Here is an 18035-nt window from a genome sequence, read left to right on the forward strand (position 1 = left end):
CAAGCGACGCTGCTCTAGCCGAGGTGTGGAGCAAGCAGCCAACTAGGATGCATCACCCATGGTCAGCCATGACCGAGGGGGCCTAAGAAGAAGATGATTCCCATCAACCCCATTCACCTGAAACCCATTCACTTCAAACACAATGAGCTGATATTTCAGCGGCCTCAGTTCATTATTATCCTCAATTTTAATCATAAATACTTTGTTCAGTCATGAGGAAAATAAAAAATAAAATATTAAGTTTGAAAAGTATGTAAAAATTAAAGGTGAAATGTAATTCAATCGATTTGTAAAAATGTCTGCCATTTATTAATTAGTTTTCACCAAAATGTAGAAACTGCGATTAATAAATGGTACATAAGTTAAACACAAAATGCTGGAGTAACTCAGCGGGACAGGCAGCATCTCTGGAGAGAATGAAATGGGGACGTTTCGGCTCGAGACCCTTCTTCAGACTGGTCTAGGGGTAATCGGTCTTAAATTTAAAGTTATGTATGGACTGTTAATTGAACCCAATATGGATGTTGAATATAATCATGTAGTGACCACTATGAAAGATGATAATTATAGATAAATGAAAGTAACAACATTAAAAACCTTTGCTGCCCTCAGCAGGTTCAGTTTTGAAGTACACCGTTTATTCATTTATAAGATTAATTTGAAAGATTCAATTGTAAAATTAAATTGTAAATTCAATTGTAAGATTCAGTTCGACTGAGATGAGAATAACGCTGAACCAAACCCAGCATGAACATTACTCAGTGGAAAAATATTACAGACGAGAGATAAATCCACCCAAGAACATCAGCAGGATGCAGCTGTTCAGTGAAACAGCCCGACTGAAACCCATTCATCTCAACTTTGTATTTATTGACTTTTATACTAATATTCCAGTTTGCTACATAGCCAATAAACTCATTGCTATGTGTGGTCACTAACATTATATAGAAAATGACTCAACTGAGTTTGGCAGCCAACTTGGAGCAAAGGAGAATGTCCACCACTCACTAAACATGCCGCCAAGCATGAATTTCCTTCTGATCCGAGTCATACAAACGAGAATCAGGGCGGGTGAGTTGCATTAAGAAACCTCTCTTCCACTTAGTCCTCTGACTATTTGATTTCCAAAGAAGATCATTTTACAATTAAACCTTTATCTATCTACTTTCAAGAGAGAGTTAGATTTTGCACTTAGGGCTAAGGAAATCAAGGAACATGGGGAAAAAGCCAGAACGTGGTACTGATTTTGGATGATCAGCCATGAACATATTGAATGGTGGTGCTGGCTCAAAGGGCCGAATGGCCTCCTCCTGCACCGTTTTTCTTTATTTCATTGTTTCTATTTGAACAGCTTTTAGTTTATTCTGATAGCATCTAGCAACAAGAAGAAAACCCTTTGCCAATTCAGTTTCCATTTCTGAGCCTGTTTTCTGAATCAACCACAGCTGCCGGTTCCAGCAAAGCTGCCATTTGTTCCTTTGGTGATGGAACTATGTTTACAAACTCTGTTGTGCTGCAGTAACTAAGAATTTCATTATTCTATCTGAAACATTTGACAATAAAATACTCTTGACTCTCTTGAAATGGAAACTAAGATGGTGGTGTTAAGTTGAGATCAGCTGCTAAACTCCTGTGAACTGATCTCCATGCGTCCAATGTAGAGATGTAACCTTTTCCGATGATCACCTGTGAGCTCCAAAGCCACACACTGTAGCCTCCTCGGCATTTCAGAACACTCATACAACTCATTTTACATAACACTGTATATCTAACAAAGCATCGATGCACCTTACACCTGCATGTGGTCAGGCACGAGACAAACAACTTGGTCACAGATGTAGATTTATATAAATGTCCTAAAGTAGAATAGATGGCATTAAAGTGTGTCGAGTGTCTTCAGCTATGTGGCTGCAGGCACTACTAAAGACCATTGAGATGATTTAGAACCTTAATTAGAGCAGTGCAGAGATCTTAGAGTGTTACAGAGCTAAAGAAGATGCAGAGAACATAGTGGTAGTGGTGTGATGGGGTCACCCGGGGGGGGGGATTTAAAAATAAGAATATTTAAATCAGAGCATGGACTGAAACTGGAGTTGATGTAGATCATAAACAGGTGGTGAGTGGGGCCTGCCACAAGTCTAAACGTGGCAGCAAAGATCTGGAGGAGCTCTGACTCATAGCTGGAAGAGTGGATCCATCAGGAGAAATGTTCTTGCTGCCAGCAACATCACGGAGGACAATGAGCTGTGGCCAAGGGGAAACGGGATTGTGCTCTGGAGATGGAAGTCGTTTTTATGTCAGCACTGATATGAGATGCAAACGTCATCTTGGGTCAAAGATAACAGTATGGTTGCCAGCAATCTGCTGCATCTTCAGCCAAGCAGAGACGGTGCTCTGATCCCCTGCTCCCATCTTCTCAGCACCACCGTTTCAATTGCCTTCAATAACGTTTTCACCAGCAAAGGAATGCATGCTCAAGGTGATTTCTCTGAGCGTGTTTGGAATAAAGAATACAGGCCCAGAATAGCCAGCTGCATTTTCCCAGTTACCGACTCCTCAGCTTCAACATTGCCCGGGGAATCCTCCCTGAAGCAGCTGTTTCATTGATTCCTGTAACTATCACCAAAACGTACATTATTAACACAAGAAACATCCCTTGGCACATTGAAAAGTTATAGTCAGAAGTTGATAACGAGCCAAAGAATTGGGTGATTAAAAGTTTGGTCAAGGGTGGATTTTCAGGATTGATTTAATCAGAGTGACGTCTGTACCAAGAGTTACATCTTCCATCTCACATGCTGATGGACGTGAGGGCAATGTGGGCCAATATATGATGCGGCATAAGTGGGATTTCCAAAATATACAGGCTGCTCTGAGCTTCAGCATAGCAGACAATTCCCATGGAAAATGTCCTTGAAATTTCTCTGCAAATGTGTAGCATCCTCACGGTGCCATAGCAATTCCTCGTCCAAGACTGCACGTGTCCGAAAAGCATCCAGCATTGCTGATCTACCTGATGGAAGCACATGCAACAGAAGCAACAGTCCAAACGCCCTTCCATCCAACTCACCTCTGCACCATCTGCAGATTCCCTGTGGTCTATCAGTCACTTCAGAACTTACAGAACCACCATGCAAGCACTTAAAGTCACTTAAAGTTATCATGCAGGTACAGCAGGCAGTGAAGAAAGCTAATCGCACCTTGGCCTTTATGGCAAGAGGAGTTGAGTATAGGAGCAAAGAGGTCCTTCTGCAGTTGTACAGGGCCCTAGTGAGACCGCACCTGGAGTACTGTGTGCAGTTTTGGTCTCCAAATTTGAGGAAGGGCATTCTTGCTATTGAGGGCATGCAGCGTAGGTTTACTAGGTTGATTCCCGGAATGGCAGGACTGTTGTATGTTGAGAGACTGGAGTGACTAGGCTTATATACACTGGAATTTAGAAGGATGAGAGGGGATCTTATTGAAACATATAAGATTATTAAGGGATTGGACATGTTAGAGGCAGGAAACATGTTCCCAATGTTGGGGGAGTCCAGAACCAGGGGCCACAGTTTAAGAATAAGGGGTAGGCCATTTAGAACGGAGATGAGGAAAAACCTTTTCAGTCAGAGAGTTGTGAATCTGGAATTCTCTTCCTCAGAAGGCAGTAGAGGCCAATTCTCTGGATGCTTTCATGAGAGAGCTAGATAGAGCTCTTAAAGACTCAGGGGGTATGGGGAGAAGGCAGGAATGGGGTGCTGTTTGTGAATGATCAGCCATGATCACATTGAGTGGCGGTGACTCTGAATGGCCTACCTCTGCACCTATTGTCTATTGTCAAGCGATCTTCAATCCTCAACTCCCACTGGTGGGAGAAAGTTTTTGATGGGATGGGTCTGTGAATTGGCATAAATCTTATGGGCCAAATAGTCTCCTATTTCACAAGAGAATATATGAGAATCTGATTGTCTGTAGAGGAGAATATGTGTGTGTATATGTGTGTATATGGATCAGGATAGTGGGAGATGAAGACTCAATGTGTGTTCAAAATGAATAAATCTGATGTAGTTCAAGACTGTGATGAACAGGAGATGGATTCTGAGGCTGATGGTTCAATCGTGGCAAGATTTATCTGGAAGAAATTGTGGTTTATAAATGCTGGATACGGATTAAATGGCTGGCAGAAGCAGAGGAGAAATTGAGAGACGAAGGATAAGAATAGCAGGGATTTTAAAATGTAGAAATAAAGAACTGCTGATGCTGATTTACAAAGAATGACACAATGTGCAGGAGCAACTCAACTGGTCAGGCAGCATCTCTGGAGAACATGGATAGGTGACGTTTCACAGAATGCTGGAGTAACTCAGCGGGTCAGGCAGCAGCTGTGGAGAACATGGATAGGTGACGTTTCACAGAGTGCTGGAGTAACTCAGCGCGTTAGGCAGCATCTCTGGAGAACATGGATAGGTGACATTTTGGGTCGGGGCCTGTCATAAGGACATAAGGAGTAGGAGTAGAATTAGGCCATTCGGCCGATCAAGTCTACTCCGCCATTCTATCATGGCTGATCTATCTCGCCCTTCTAACCTTATTCTCCTGCCTTCTACCCATAACCTCTGACACCTGTTCTAATCAAAAATCTATCTATCTCTGCCTTTAAAATATCACTGATGGCCTCACAGCTTCCTGCAGCAAAGAATTCCACAGATTCACCACCCTCTGACCAAAGAAATTTCTCCTCAACTCCTTCCTAAAAGAACGTCCTTTAATTCTGAGGCTATGACCTCCAGTCCTAGACTCTCCCACCAGTGGAAACATCATCTCCCCATCCACTATCCAAGCCTTTCACTATTCTGTACGTTTCAATAAGGTTCTCCTTCAATCAGGGCCGTCTTAACGCTTGGGCCTGATGGGCACTTGCCCGGGGGCCCACGAGCATAGGGGCCCCATGCTGATCTGTGTATGTTAAGTGACTTGCAATAAATAAATACTACTTTAAAAATGTAGGTTCAATAAGTGCTTTTTTCGCAACATTTTCGGTCCCTAAGTGCTTCTCACAGCGATCTGTAAGTGCTTTTCGCAACAATGTAGCACCCTAAGTCCATCGCTAAGTGCTTTTCGGTAAGTGCTTTTCGCCGGCACAACAGAGGGGGGCTGGTAGGGAAAGGGGGGTGGGGGAGAGTAACGGTAGGGGCCCCAGTACACTGCTTTGCCCGGGGGCCCATAATGCTGTAAAAACGGCCCTGCCTTCAATCTCCTAAACACCAGTGAGTACAGCCCCAGTGCCGACAAACGCTCATCATAGGTTAACCTACTCATTCCTGGGATCATTCTTGTAAACCTCCTCTGGATCCTGATCAGAGCCAGCACATCCTTCCTCAGATATGGTGCCCAAAATTGCTTACAATATTCCAAATGCGGCCTTACCAGCGCCTTGTAGAGCCTCAACATTGCATCCCTGTTTTTGTATACAAGCCCTTTTGAAATAAACGTTAGCATTAAGTTTGCTTTTTTTTACTACCGACTCAACCTGCAGATTAACCTTTTGGGAAGGGCCGAATGGCCTCCTCCTGCACCTATTTTCTATGTTTCTATGGGAATCCTGCACCAGTACTCCCAAGTCCCTTTGCACCTCCAATTTCTGGATTTTCACCACATTTAGAAAATAGTCTACACCTTTATTCCTCCAAGCAAAATGCATGACTCCACACTTTGCCACACTATGCACCATCTGCCACTTCTCTGCCCACTCTCCCAACCTGTCCAAGTCCTTCTGCAGAGTCCCTGCTTTCTCTACACCACCTGCCCCTCCACTTATTTTTGTATCATCCGCAAACTTTGCCACAAAGCCTTCAATCCCCTCGTCCAAATCATTAATATACAATGTGAAGAGTAGCGGCCCCAGCACCAACCCCTGTGGAACCCCACTAATCACTGGCAGCCAACCAGAAAAAGCCCCCTTTACTGCCATTTTCTGTCATCTGCCTTCCAGCCATCCTGCCATCCAGCCACCCTGCTGTCCACGCTAGTATCTGCTGTCCACGCTAGTATCTGCTGTCCACGCTAGTATCTGCTGTCCAAGCTAGTATCTGCTGTCCACGCTAGTATCTGCTGTCCACGCTAGTATCTGCTGTCCACGCTAGTATCTGCTGTCCATGCTGGTATCTGCTGTCCACGCTGGTATCTGCTGTCCACGCTAGTATCTGCTGCCCACGCTCGTATCTGCTGTCCACGCTAGTATCTGCTGTCCACGCTAGTATCTGCTGTCCAAGCTAGTATCTGCTGTCCACGCTAGTATCTGCTGTCCAAGCTAGTATCTGCTGTCCACGCTGGTATCTGCTGTCCACGCTGGTATCTGCTGTCCACGCTGGTATCTGCTGTCCACGCTAGTATCTGCTGTCCACGCTCGTATCTGCTGTCCACGCTAGTATCTGCTGTCCACGCTAGTATCTGCTGTCCACGCTGGTATCTGCTGTCCACGCTGGTATCTGCTGTCCACGCTGGTATCTGCTGTCCACGCTAGTATCTGCTGCCCACGCTCGTATCTGCTGTCCACGCTAGTATCTGCTGTCCACGCTAGTATCTACTGTCCACGCTAGTATCTGCTGTCCAAGCTAGTATCTGCTGTCCATGCTAGTATCTGCAGTCCACGCTGGTATCTGCTGTCCACGCTGGTATCTGCTGTCCACGCTAGTATCTGCTGTCCACGCTCGTATCTGCTGTCCACGCTAGTATCTGCTGTCCACGCTAGTATCTGCTGTCCACGCTAGTATCTGCTGTCCACGCTAGTATCTGCTGTCCACGCTAGTATCTGCTGTCCACGCTCGTATCTGCTTGCGACCCATCTCCAGACTGACAGACTTGCAGTGGATGTATTTGTAATACAGTTATAATGCATACACAGTATTGTAAATACATTGGTCCAGAAATTAGTTCAGGCCAGTCAGAGTAGAGTGATCATTATAGAGAGAATACAAGAGAAGGTGGAGAACCAAGATGGGTTGGAAACTGGATCTGGCATTTTAGTTCAAGGATTGCAGCATGCAGCAGCGTCCTCTAGAGGGAGCCTGTTGAAGTACTTGCACTGTGATGGCAGGAAACTTGTTCAATCAAGTAAAGCGGGAGAATGATGGTTTAATAGACAACAGACGATAGACGATAGATGATAGACAATAGGTGCAGGAGGAGGTCATTCGGCCCTTCGAGCCAGCACCGCCATTCAATGTGATCGTGGCTGATCATTCTCAATCAGTACCCGTTCCTGCCTTCTCCCCATACCCCCTGACTCCACTATCCTTAAGAGCTCTATCTAGCTCTCTCTTGAAAGCATCCAGAGAATTGGCCTCCACTGCCTTCTGAGGCAGAGAATTCCACAGATTCACATCTCTCTGGGTGAAAAAGTTCTTTCTCATCTCCGTTCTAAATGGCCTCCCCCTTATTCTTAAACTGTGGCCCCTGGTTCTGCTGCCCACTGCTCACCTGGACATTACTCACACCTGTCCAAAAGCAGCCAGACCACCTGGAGAATAACCTGTGAACGGCCACACCTGGTGAACGGCCACACCTGGTGAACGGCCACACCTGGTGAACGGCCACACCTGGTGAACGGCCACACCTGGTGAACGGCCACACCTGGTGAACGGCCACACCTGGTGAACGGCCACACCTGTGAATGGCCACACCTGGTGAAATCACTGCACTGGCCAGTGTTAATGATCCAGGTCAACAATCAATGCAAATCACCCAATGACTGGAAATTAAACCCCACCTCAGCAGAAACAAAGTGGCTTTTAGCCGTGTGTAAGGCAAAGCACCATCGTGGGTTTGGTTTGCATACTCTGGGTTCTGGAGTCGGGGACAGGTGACTCCACAACTAAGACTTTGAACTCAGCAGAATCTCAGACACCAGCGACACTGCCTGGCTGAAATGATAGTTACACAAGTAAGTGCTATTGATATTTTCATCTGCCCTTTGAAATAATGCACATCTTATAAAACCAAATTTGAAATCTGCCCTTGGTGAAAGTGGCTGCAGAAGGAATACCTCAGGCACTAAAAACTGGTTTCCATATCAGTTTGTTGAGGCTAATTTAATTTTCATAATACAGTTAGTTCTTCGAAGCCTCATTCAGCAGCTCAGAAATAAAAGAATAATCAATCACAGTTCTCCATTTACACCGAGCTGGGCAAGATGTAAAATGTCAAATATAATTAAATAAAAGTGTTTGCCACTTAGATAATACAGAAAATGAAATTTACAAATCCAATTCAATATAAACATTAATACTCCCAGATTGACATTAACCATCTCTTGTCCTATTACCAAATGTTAACAGTGTCGGCTGTCTTCTACTGCAGGAGATACATCACATTTATGATATAACTAGACCATGGACCTATTGGGCCCAAACCTCTCCTGCATTGGTGCAGCACCCTCTCTTCCCCTCCTCCCCTCTTTCCCCCTCCCCTCTTCCCCCTCCCTCCTCCCTCCCCCCCCCTCCTCCCTCCACCCCCTCCCTCCCTCCCCCTCAACCCCCCTTATCCTCCCTCCTCCCCTCCCTCTCTCCCCCTCCCTCTCCCACCCTCCCTCCACCCACTCCCTCCCTCCCCCTCCCTCCCTAGGAGATAGATTTAAACTTTAAAATGTGAATAACTTTAAAAATATAACACCGATTTCAATGAAACTTCTTCCATTAGCATCAAAGGGACATCGGCCTAAAATTGTCTCGCTATCATGTACCGTTTTGACTGTAGTTCAGGAACAAACAACCGAGAGGTGTAGTATATAGATTATATCTTCTGCTTCAGTAATTCTCTGGGTTGTGGCTGACTTGCATCTGTTGTGGCTTTGACGGCTGAGGTCAATGTGGGAAAGAGGGAAGGGCAGAAGGGGTTGGGTGGAGGGTTGTGAGGTGGGGCACTCCTATACCATCTCAATACCATCTCCAATGCCTTGTCCCCACTTCACGTCATCGCAAAGATTTCCAGCTGTCACAGAAGAAGTTTCTTCAAGGAAATCCCTTGAAGCTTTTCCTCTGTTGACATGGAAATCTTTTCCCGTGTTAGAACTTGGAACAGAGTTTCTATTCTGGAAATCTAGAGAGTTGCATTTAACCCAATGTTGCACGCTGACTGTAATTAGGACCTGATGTTAGCACAATACCCTGACATTCGTTTGCTTATACTTCCAGTGAATTTGGAGGATTTGGTGGAGACGATGTTGGTGATATCTCAGTGGCCTGAGGTGTGTACTGTTGGTAGCCCAGGTTTCAGGAGACAATGTATTTAGAGATAAGCCTGAGCTCTTGATCTACAAATACCCTTTTCCTCGATTGACCAAAGGCTGTGCTGGTGTTTTGAAGGTGACGTTGAATCTCAGCGGCAATGTCTGCCTTTGCCCAAAGGTAGCTCCTGGTTTATGGGTCAGTGTTAACGTTTTACTGATCCTGCAATGTTGCTTTATTGTGAAAGGGTGTTATTACACGGCAGGGGCAGGCTAGTGGAACAACAATCCTTATGTCACTGTATTCCTTTAAAAAACATAATAATTATTTTATTCTTACCCAATATAATGCTAATCCATGTGGATAAGATGACGACAATTTCGTAGTCCTAGCTGGATACACACCATTATCTCAGCTGGGCAACAACTGGCCATTGTTTCAGAGAGGAATGATGTGCAGTTCTTGCACCTCAGGATAACCTGCTGGGAACTCCAAATGTCCCAACAATACTGCATGGTCATTCTGCATGGTTACTCCAGCACTCTGTGAAACGTCACCTATTCATGTTCTCCACAGATGCTGCCTGACCCGCTGAGTTTCTCCAGCACTCTGTGAAACGTCACCTATCCATGTTCTCCACAGATGCTGCCTGACCCTCTGGGTTACTCCAGCTCTCTGTGAAATGTCACCTGTCCATGTTCTCCACAGATTGCTGCCTGACCTGCTGAGTTACTCCAGCACTCTGTAAAACATCACCTATTCATGTTCTCCACAGATGCTGCCTGACCCACTGAGTTACTCCAGCACTCTGTGTCTTTCTTTCCTCGAGTACAGGTTCCCCCTGAACCACATACAATGTTATATATTGTGCAGCTGCTGCCACAGGGCGTGGCAAGGGTTAGTCCATGCTCGTACATCACTTTGTTCTCAGCAGATGGGTGATGATGTGTTTATTATCTGTGGTCTCACTGACAGGCTGGTGAGGACCTTTTCCACATTCTGGTAGAATAATCTACCATAGATACCTACCATGTCTTTTTAACTTGGAACAAATGTCTGGAGCCTGGTGCCATCTGTAGAAATGTATTATGTTAAAAGTTTAGTTTTGGGAAAACATTATATTTACATTATTATCCCAAACTAACCAACTTCCGTAGTCAGAACTGACAAATGGATTGTTATTTTAACTCGATTGGTGAGAATCAGGGATGAACTCTGTGCGCACCTACCTGTAAAAACTAAGCTGATATCTTCCAGTTCTTCTGATTGAACCTTGAAGCTGAAAGATTCGTTGTAGAATGGATCAATGGTTCCCTTCATGCATGATGTCCTTTTTGTTTTCACCAGTTTCAGTCCATGAACCAGTTGGACCTTAACAAATGGATCTATCAAAGTTTAACAACAGTCAGAATTTCACACAGTAAAATATAATTTGCTATAGTTAATTTTTTGATTTATGATTTTTCCATACTGACTGGAATAAAATATGTTTAAAAATCAAAGCCTCAGCAGATTATAATGTTACAGTTATTAATACTTATTGATGAAATTCTTCTTTACCTGATCCTTGGCTCATGTCTGTCTGGAGGAGTTGTTTTGCTCTAATAATCTCCACATTTAGTCTTCCCGCACTTGGCAAATAATTAAGAGAGATCAATAGTTCCCCAAGTTCAACTTCACGCTAAAAAAGAAAGGGGTTGAATTAGAATACGGAGATTTGTGCGAAAGAAAATAAATGTACATTCGTACTAATGGAAAAATAATAAAGTGTTGATATTTCCTGACATTTTCCCGTACACTGTCTGGCCAGGGACGTTACAACTCTGGCAGCAGCAACCAAGTCGTACCTACACAAGACCTACAAACGAGCATGTGTCAGTGAAGCAGATTGAGGGGACATATCATCGCAGCTACCGGGGGAAGTCTTCCTACTCTTCCCCAAATGGAGAGCAATGGGAATTTTAACACCTCAGCCAAGAGACAGGTACCCTGGCAGTGTACGGCAGCTCAATGTTCTGCTCTTGCAGCTGGAGCAAGACTTGAAGATGAAAAGTGTTACTAAATGAGGCTCAGCTGATTCAAAATTTCTGCAAGATTAGAATTATGAATTTAGAATGGAACCAAACAGCTGGTCGAGTAAACATCTGGAGTTTCCAATGAGCTAAATTTTCTTTAAATGCAATTTTTTAAACAAACATATTTCAAGATTTGACAATTTTTGGTATATTTTGAACATCCTTTTTGGAGTTGATCTTTGTGGTCTCAATGTCATACACACAATCTGTTGTTGATGAGCAGACATCCTTCCAGCTTGTTCCTCCACAACCACAATCAGTCTGAAGAAGGGTCCTGACCCAAATCATCACCTATCCATGTTCTCCAGAGATGCTGCCTGACCCGCTGAGTTACTCCAGCACTCTGTGTCTTTCTTTCCTCGAGTACAGGTTCCCCCTGAACCACATACAATGTTATATATTGTGCAGCTGCTGCCACAGGGCGTGGCGAGGGTTAGTCCATGCTCGTACATCACTTTGTTCTCAGCAGATGGGTGATGATGTGTTTATTATCTGTGGTCTCACTGACAGGCTGGTGGTGACCTTTTCCACAATTACTGTTCACAAATTCAACAACAAGAACTTGTTTAATAGCGCCTTTAATGCAGGCACGTTAAACAGAAATTGTCCCTCTTGATGAAGATTGGTTAGCGAACATTTGACCAAAGAGTTTGAAGAAACTTTCCAAAGGAGCGAAGGAAGAGATGTGAATTCCAGATACAGATTCCAGGAAGTTAACCTCATGGATCAATGACTATTGGATTGTTTAAGAGTTTGTACAGCATGCAAGCAGGCCCTTCGGTCATCACAGCCATACTAACCATCGTACCCATCCACACTGCGCTCTTCTTCCAGTACTTGGTCTGTAGCCTCCTACACCATGATGATTTGAGCATGTCTTTAGTGTTCTGATAGTCTCTACCCCCACTACCATCAGCAGTGTGCTCCAGATGTCAACCACCCTTTGGGTGAATACAATCTTCCTCAGATGCCTTCTACACCCTTTAACCCTTTCATCAAACCTGTGCCCTCTGGTCATCGGCACCTCCTTAGGCTTCTCCTTCCAAGGAAAACGTGTCTTGTTCCAGGGTAAGTGCGTCTGCAGTCCCTCCTCAGATCGAAACTGTTCTATCCATCCCAGGTAACTACACCATCTTCCTTCCTCTGGTCCAGTGATTGCACAGAGGGCATCTTCTTCCTCTGGCACAGAGCATCTAGCTGTGACCTAATTAATTATTTACATGGTCAAAATACAACCTTTCTTTAACCAGAGGATATAGGTTTGAAGTGAGAGGGGAAGGAACCCGAGGGGCAATATTTTCACACATAAAGTAGTGGGTGTATGGAATGAACTGCCCGAGCAGGTAGTTGAGGCAGGTACTACCACAACATTTAAAGGATGCTTGGAAATGAAAGGTTTAGAAGGAAAACAGGCAGATGGGATGAGTGTAATAATAATAATAATAATGTATTTTATTTATATAGCGCTTTTCATATACTCAAAGACGCTTTACAGAGATTTAGAGAACATAGGGAAATGAATAAATAGATAAATAAGTAAATAAATAAACGAACAGAGAAAGGAGACAGAAGGTGAGGTGACCTTCAGTGGTTGAAGGCAGTACTGAACAGGTGAGACTTCAGCGATGTTTTGAATGTGGTGAGTGTGGAGGAGTCTCTAACGGTTTGGGGTAGTGAGTTCCATAGGGTGGGAGCAGCGATGGAGAACCTTGTAGATGGGGCACCTTGGTCAGCGTGGATGAGTTAAGCCGAAGTGCGTTTCTAATGCTGCTTGATTCTATGACTCTACGACCTGCCCAGTTAATGAAGGTGAATTTCCTGCACAGGGGGACCCTGTATTAAGAGAGAGTGGTGTCCCATTGTGAGTTTCTATAACGTGAAGCTGCACCATCTGTGTTTGTGTCAAGAAACACGAGTGGAAAGAAAATACATTTTGGGAGGTTTTTTCACATAATTTCTGTGAAACTATCAGCTTTGGGCAGTGACGTGATTCTTTCAGGGTAAATTACCGTAACGCAAACGGATGAAAAGTGGGAATGGCTTGTGGTTTGCGCTGCTGCCTTCGGAGATTCTCGGAATGAGCCCAAGGTGCAAGAGTCCAGGGTGATACCATTCATTGTCCATGTCCCAGCTTTATTGTTGCCCCCAATAAGCATCACCTCCAATGTCCTAGGATGAAACTTCTTCTGCCATTTCTCTGGCCATCTAATGAACTCATCAACACTATTCTACATTGGTGAATGTCCTCTCACCATTAAGAACACTATTAACTTTCATGTCATCTGTGACCTTATTACTCAAACTTCCAACACTTGCATCCTGACCATTAATGTACAGCAATGCAATAACTAGTTTGAGGACTTTGACATGGAAAGAAAGATTGGAGAGGGAACAAAAGTTTGCAAGAACAGAGGACGCAAGATTGCTTAATTTAGACCATTTTGGCCAACAGGCCCACGTTGGAGCAGAACTTCCACGGCTGCCGACTCCTATTCCGATTCATCTCATCCTGCCAGCACATGCAGTTGCATTTTCCTTGTTTGGTTTCACTTCTAGGATGCAGCCTTAGCTTTAGAATGAAGACCTAACCCCATGTTGAGGAACAACACAACCAGTCGGTTAAGGCAGGAAAAGAATGTTGCCTTGGGCAGAGTTACGAACTCAGTGAATGTATGTGATATGACAGTGGTTTTAACATCAAGCTGCTCGTCTGTGAGTGGTGGGGCATGATGGTCAGTATGGGCAAGTTGGGCCGAAGGGCCTATTTGCATACTGTAGTATGGGCAAGTTGGGCCGAAGGGCCTGTTTGCATGCTGTATGACTAGGATAATATTTACAAAATATCTTCGCATTTTGCCATGCTAAGACTGGAGTTCCTTATGTGTCATTTTTTCCTCGGATATACCTTTGTGTACATGTAGGAAAATAACTGCAGATGCTGGTATAAATCGAAGGTATCACAGTCTGAAGAAGGGTCTTGACCTGAAACGTCACCCATTCCCTCTCTCCTAGAAGCTGCCTGACCTGCTGAGTTACTCCAGCATTTTGTGATACCTTTGTGTACAAGCACAGTTATGACACAGCTTCATTTCCTGATTCTCGTGTCTCTGGATATGAATGTATAATTGTGCTCTCCTGTGTAATCAAAACATGTTTGAAGACTAATGACAAGTTTAACAGATCTAATAAACTCTTGTAAGAAATGAATGTAATGAATGATGAGCATTGCCATTTCACTGTAATTAACCCTGCCCTCTCAAAAGGAGTTAAAGAATCTTTCCACTCTGAGAGAACATTTTATACTAAATAACCAGATGTAATCCAGAGGTGTCTGTTCAGCCATTGTTCAGTGTGATGATGAGGAGTTCACTCCTACACCAGCCATTGAAACATTACCTCTGTTTCTCTTTCCACAAATGCAACTAACCTCTTGAGTGTTTCCAGCATTTTCTGGTCTATTTCAGATTCTCAGCATCTGCATTTATTTTTAATTTTCATTTGCCAAAAGTATACAAATGTCCCTTATGTACAAGGACTGTCAATGGAAATGTAAAGCGTAGATATTCATTCGGAAATTACCTGAGAGCTTGGAATTAGTGCTTTCCACCAATGTCCTCCCTTCACAAGGTCCACTTCATTTAAGGGCATCGCCACTTTTCCAATGACGCAATGGCGTGAAAACTTATCAAAGTCCACAACCGTTAAAAGAAGAGTTCTCCTCTGAGCTTCTAAGAATGGGATTTCATACGTATATCGCTCTTCGAAAACTGGGTTCTGTGTTTTACGTTTAACGCCAGTCTGTCTTGAGTTCTTCTGATCTGGCAAGAGACAAATCTTAACGTAAGGATTTGAATGGGCCATATCTTGCCTTGAACCATCATATGTGATCGGGGGAGCAAGATCCTTGGCTTCAATCATTCTCACGATCAGGTGGTTGTGCAGGAGGTCGTACTGAGTGCTGAAATGGAGCATGCCCAGCTGATACTTGAACAGGATTTCTTCATCAGTCAGAGAGTCCATGTCATCACTGCTGGAATCGACAGAATAGAGCCTGGGCTCAAATTTTTTTAAATAGTCCTCGGACACAGGTTTCCTGAATATCTTTGGTTGCACTATTTCCTTCTTAGATCCAATTGCCCAAAACTCAATCGGCTTGATGTCAAGCAGAGGAGAGCTTGGCCGCCTGATGGGCTCGAGATCTGGAAAATCGGAAACCCAAACAAGCAAAACAGGTAATGTGAAAGAAAAGCAAATTATTGTAACTGAGGCAACACTGACTGGCTCAGACTGGAGGAGCACGGCGCTATAACAATGCACACAATTATAACCTCAGAGGTTTCCAAACATCACGCACCTGTGGCCCTTAGATCTCACCATAAACGCCTGAGACCTCTGGAACACAACAGCTTAATCATGACTGCTAGACACCCTTCCCATTGTTACACCTCACTGAACATAACTGCATGGTCGTTATATTTGCTCCCTCAATGACTTGGAAGTGTCTTGAGAGCAGTCAGTGTTACGGTTGAAGGAATACACCATGGTGTATGAAGGAAGACAAATCTCCAGGGCCGGATCAGATATATTCGAGGACATTGTGGGAAACCAGAGAGGAAATTGCGGGAATCCTGGTTGAAATTTACGAGGCGTCTTTAGTTACAGGAGAGGTGCCAGAAGGCTGGAGGGTGGCAAATGTTGTGCCTTTATTCAAGAAGGGCTGCAGGGAAAATGCTGGGAACTATAGGCCGGTGAGCTTAACATCTGTAGTTGGAAAGTTACTAGAGAGTATTCTGAGGGACAGGATACACAGGCATTTGGATGGGCAAGGGCTAATTAGGGGTAGTCAGCATGGGTTTGTACGTGGGAGGTTGTGTCTCACAAACCTGATTGTTTTTTTAGAAGACATTACCATAAAGCTCGATGAGGGCAGAGCTGTAGATGTAGTATACATGGACTTTAGCAAAGCATTTGACAAGGTTCTATATGGTAGGCTGCTCTGGGAGTCTAGGTTGCGTTGGATCCAAGGAGAGATAGCTGAATGGATTAAAAAATTGGCTTCAGAAGGAAGCAGAGGGTAATGGTGGAAGGTTGCTTCTCGGACTGAAGGCATGTGATTAGTGGTGTGCCTCAGGGTTCGGTGCTGGGCCTGTTACTGTTTGTCATCTACATCAATGATTTGGATGAGAACATACATGGCAAGATTAGCAAGTTTACTAATTATACAAATTTGGGTGGTTTTGCAGATAGTGAAGATAGTTGTGAAAAATTGCAGCAGGATCTTGCTCGATTGGCCAGGTGGGCGGAGGAATGGTTGATGGAATGTAATAAGGAGAAATGTGAGGTGTTGCATTTTGGGAAGCCTAACATGGGCCTCGCAGTGAATGGTAGGCCTCTGGGGAGTGTTGTAGAGCAGAGGGATCAAGGAGTGCAGGTGCATGATTCCTTGAAGTCGCAGGTAGCTTTTGGCACATTGACCTTATCAGTCAGAGTATAGAGGTTGGGTGGTCATGTTGCAGTTGTATAAGATGTTGGTGAGGCTGCATTAGGAGTATTGTATACAGTTCTAGGCACCATGTTATAGGAAAGATGTTATCAAGCTGGAAAGGGTACAGAGAAGATTTATGAGGATGTTGTCAGGACTCGAGGCTGTGAGCTACAGGGAGAGGTTGAGTAGGCTGGGACTCTATTTCCTGGAGCGCAGGAGGATGAGGGGAGATCTTATAGAGGTGTATAAGGTCATGTGAGGAATAGATCGGGTAGATGCACAGAGTCTCTTGCCCAGAGTAGAGGAATCGAGGACCAGAGGCCCTAGGTTTAAGGGGAAGGGGAAAAGATTTAATAGGAATCTGAGGGGTAACGTTTTCACACAAAGGGTGGTGGGTGCATGGAACAAGCTGCCAGAGTTGGTAGTTGAGGCTGGGACTATCCTAATGTTTAAGAAACAGTTAGACAGGAACATGGATAGGACAGGTTTGGAGGGATATGGACTAAACATGGGCAGGTGGGACTAGTGTAGCTGGGGCATGTTGGCTGGTGTGGGAAAGTTGGGCTGAAGGGCCTGTTTCAAGGTTGTATCATGCTATGATCCTATGACTATTTTACTCTATGACATTACATCAATTCCTGAACAGAAAATGAGTAGTTTTTTTGTATTTTCAGTGAGACTGGATACAGATGTGAGTCTCTTCATACAAGTGCATGTGACTGCAAAAGCAGGGTCCACAAGTGCATAGTCCCAGGCATGGAGACAAGGCGGCAGTGTGACATTGCCCAGTTAGAATGTGTATAAGATTTTGATAATGTAATAAGGCACAAAACATCTGAAATTCAGTGAAATTACATCAAAGATCAGTGCTGAGGTGACTGACCATTGCATGAAACAGCATGGCCAGAGGAAGGGATAACAGGGAGCTGAGGAGTGGACTCTTTCTGTCCACCAGCCTGCTCACGTCGGGACAAAGATGTAAAGCAGCCTATGGATGGGGAGAGAATTACTCTTGGTCAGGCTGGTGAGCAGAGAGAGAGGAGTGGGGTGTGTCATGTATGAGGTGTGTCCCTGGTGTGAACGTATGTGTCACGTGTGGGTGGTGTGTTACATGTGGTGTGTGTCACGTGTGGATCGTGTGTCACGTGTGGTGTGGTGTGTGTCATGTGTGATATGTATGCCCTGGTGCGGAGGTATGTGTCACGTGTGAGGTGTGTGTCACGTGTGGGGTATGTGTCACACATGAGGTGTGTGTCACGTGTGACGTGCTTG

At 44.5% G+C, this 18035-nt stretch overlaps 1 protein-coding gene across 3 annotated transcripts in view; it reads right to left on the minus strand.

The window, feature by feature from the left end:
• The window catches only part of syt17 (synaptotagmin XVII), a 29501-nt gene that overhangs the window by 5334 nt on the left and 6132 nt on the right, over positions 1-18035 (minus strand). For all 3 annotated transcript variants that reach the window (XM_078417530.1, XM_078417531.1, XM_078417529.1), the window contains exons 6-8: positions 14858-15477; positions 10764-10884; positions 10433-10588 (exon numbers count right to left, since the gene is read on the minus strand). In XM_078417530.1, the coding sequence (XP_078273656.1) occupies positions 10433-10588; positions 10764-10884; positions 14858-15477 (897 nt within the window). The remainder of the gene's footprint in view (positions 1-10432; positions 10589-10763; positions 10885-14857; positions 15478-18035) is intronic.

The sequence above is a fragment of the Rhinoraja longicauda genome, chromosome 21 (assembly GCF_053455715.1).
Source record: "Rhinoraja longicauda isolate Sanriku21f chromosome 21, sRhiLon1.1, whole genome shotgun sequence".
Lineage (NCBI taxonomy): Eukaryota > Metazoa > Chordata > Chondrichthyes > Rajiformes > Arhynchobatidae > Rhinoraja > Rhinoraja longicauda.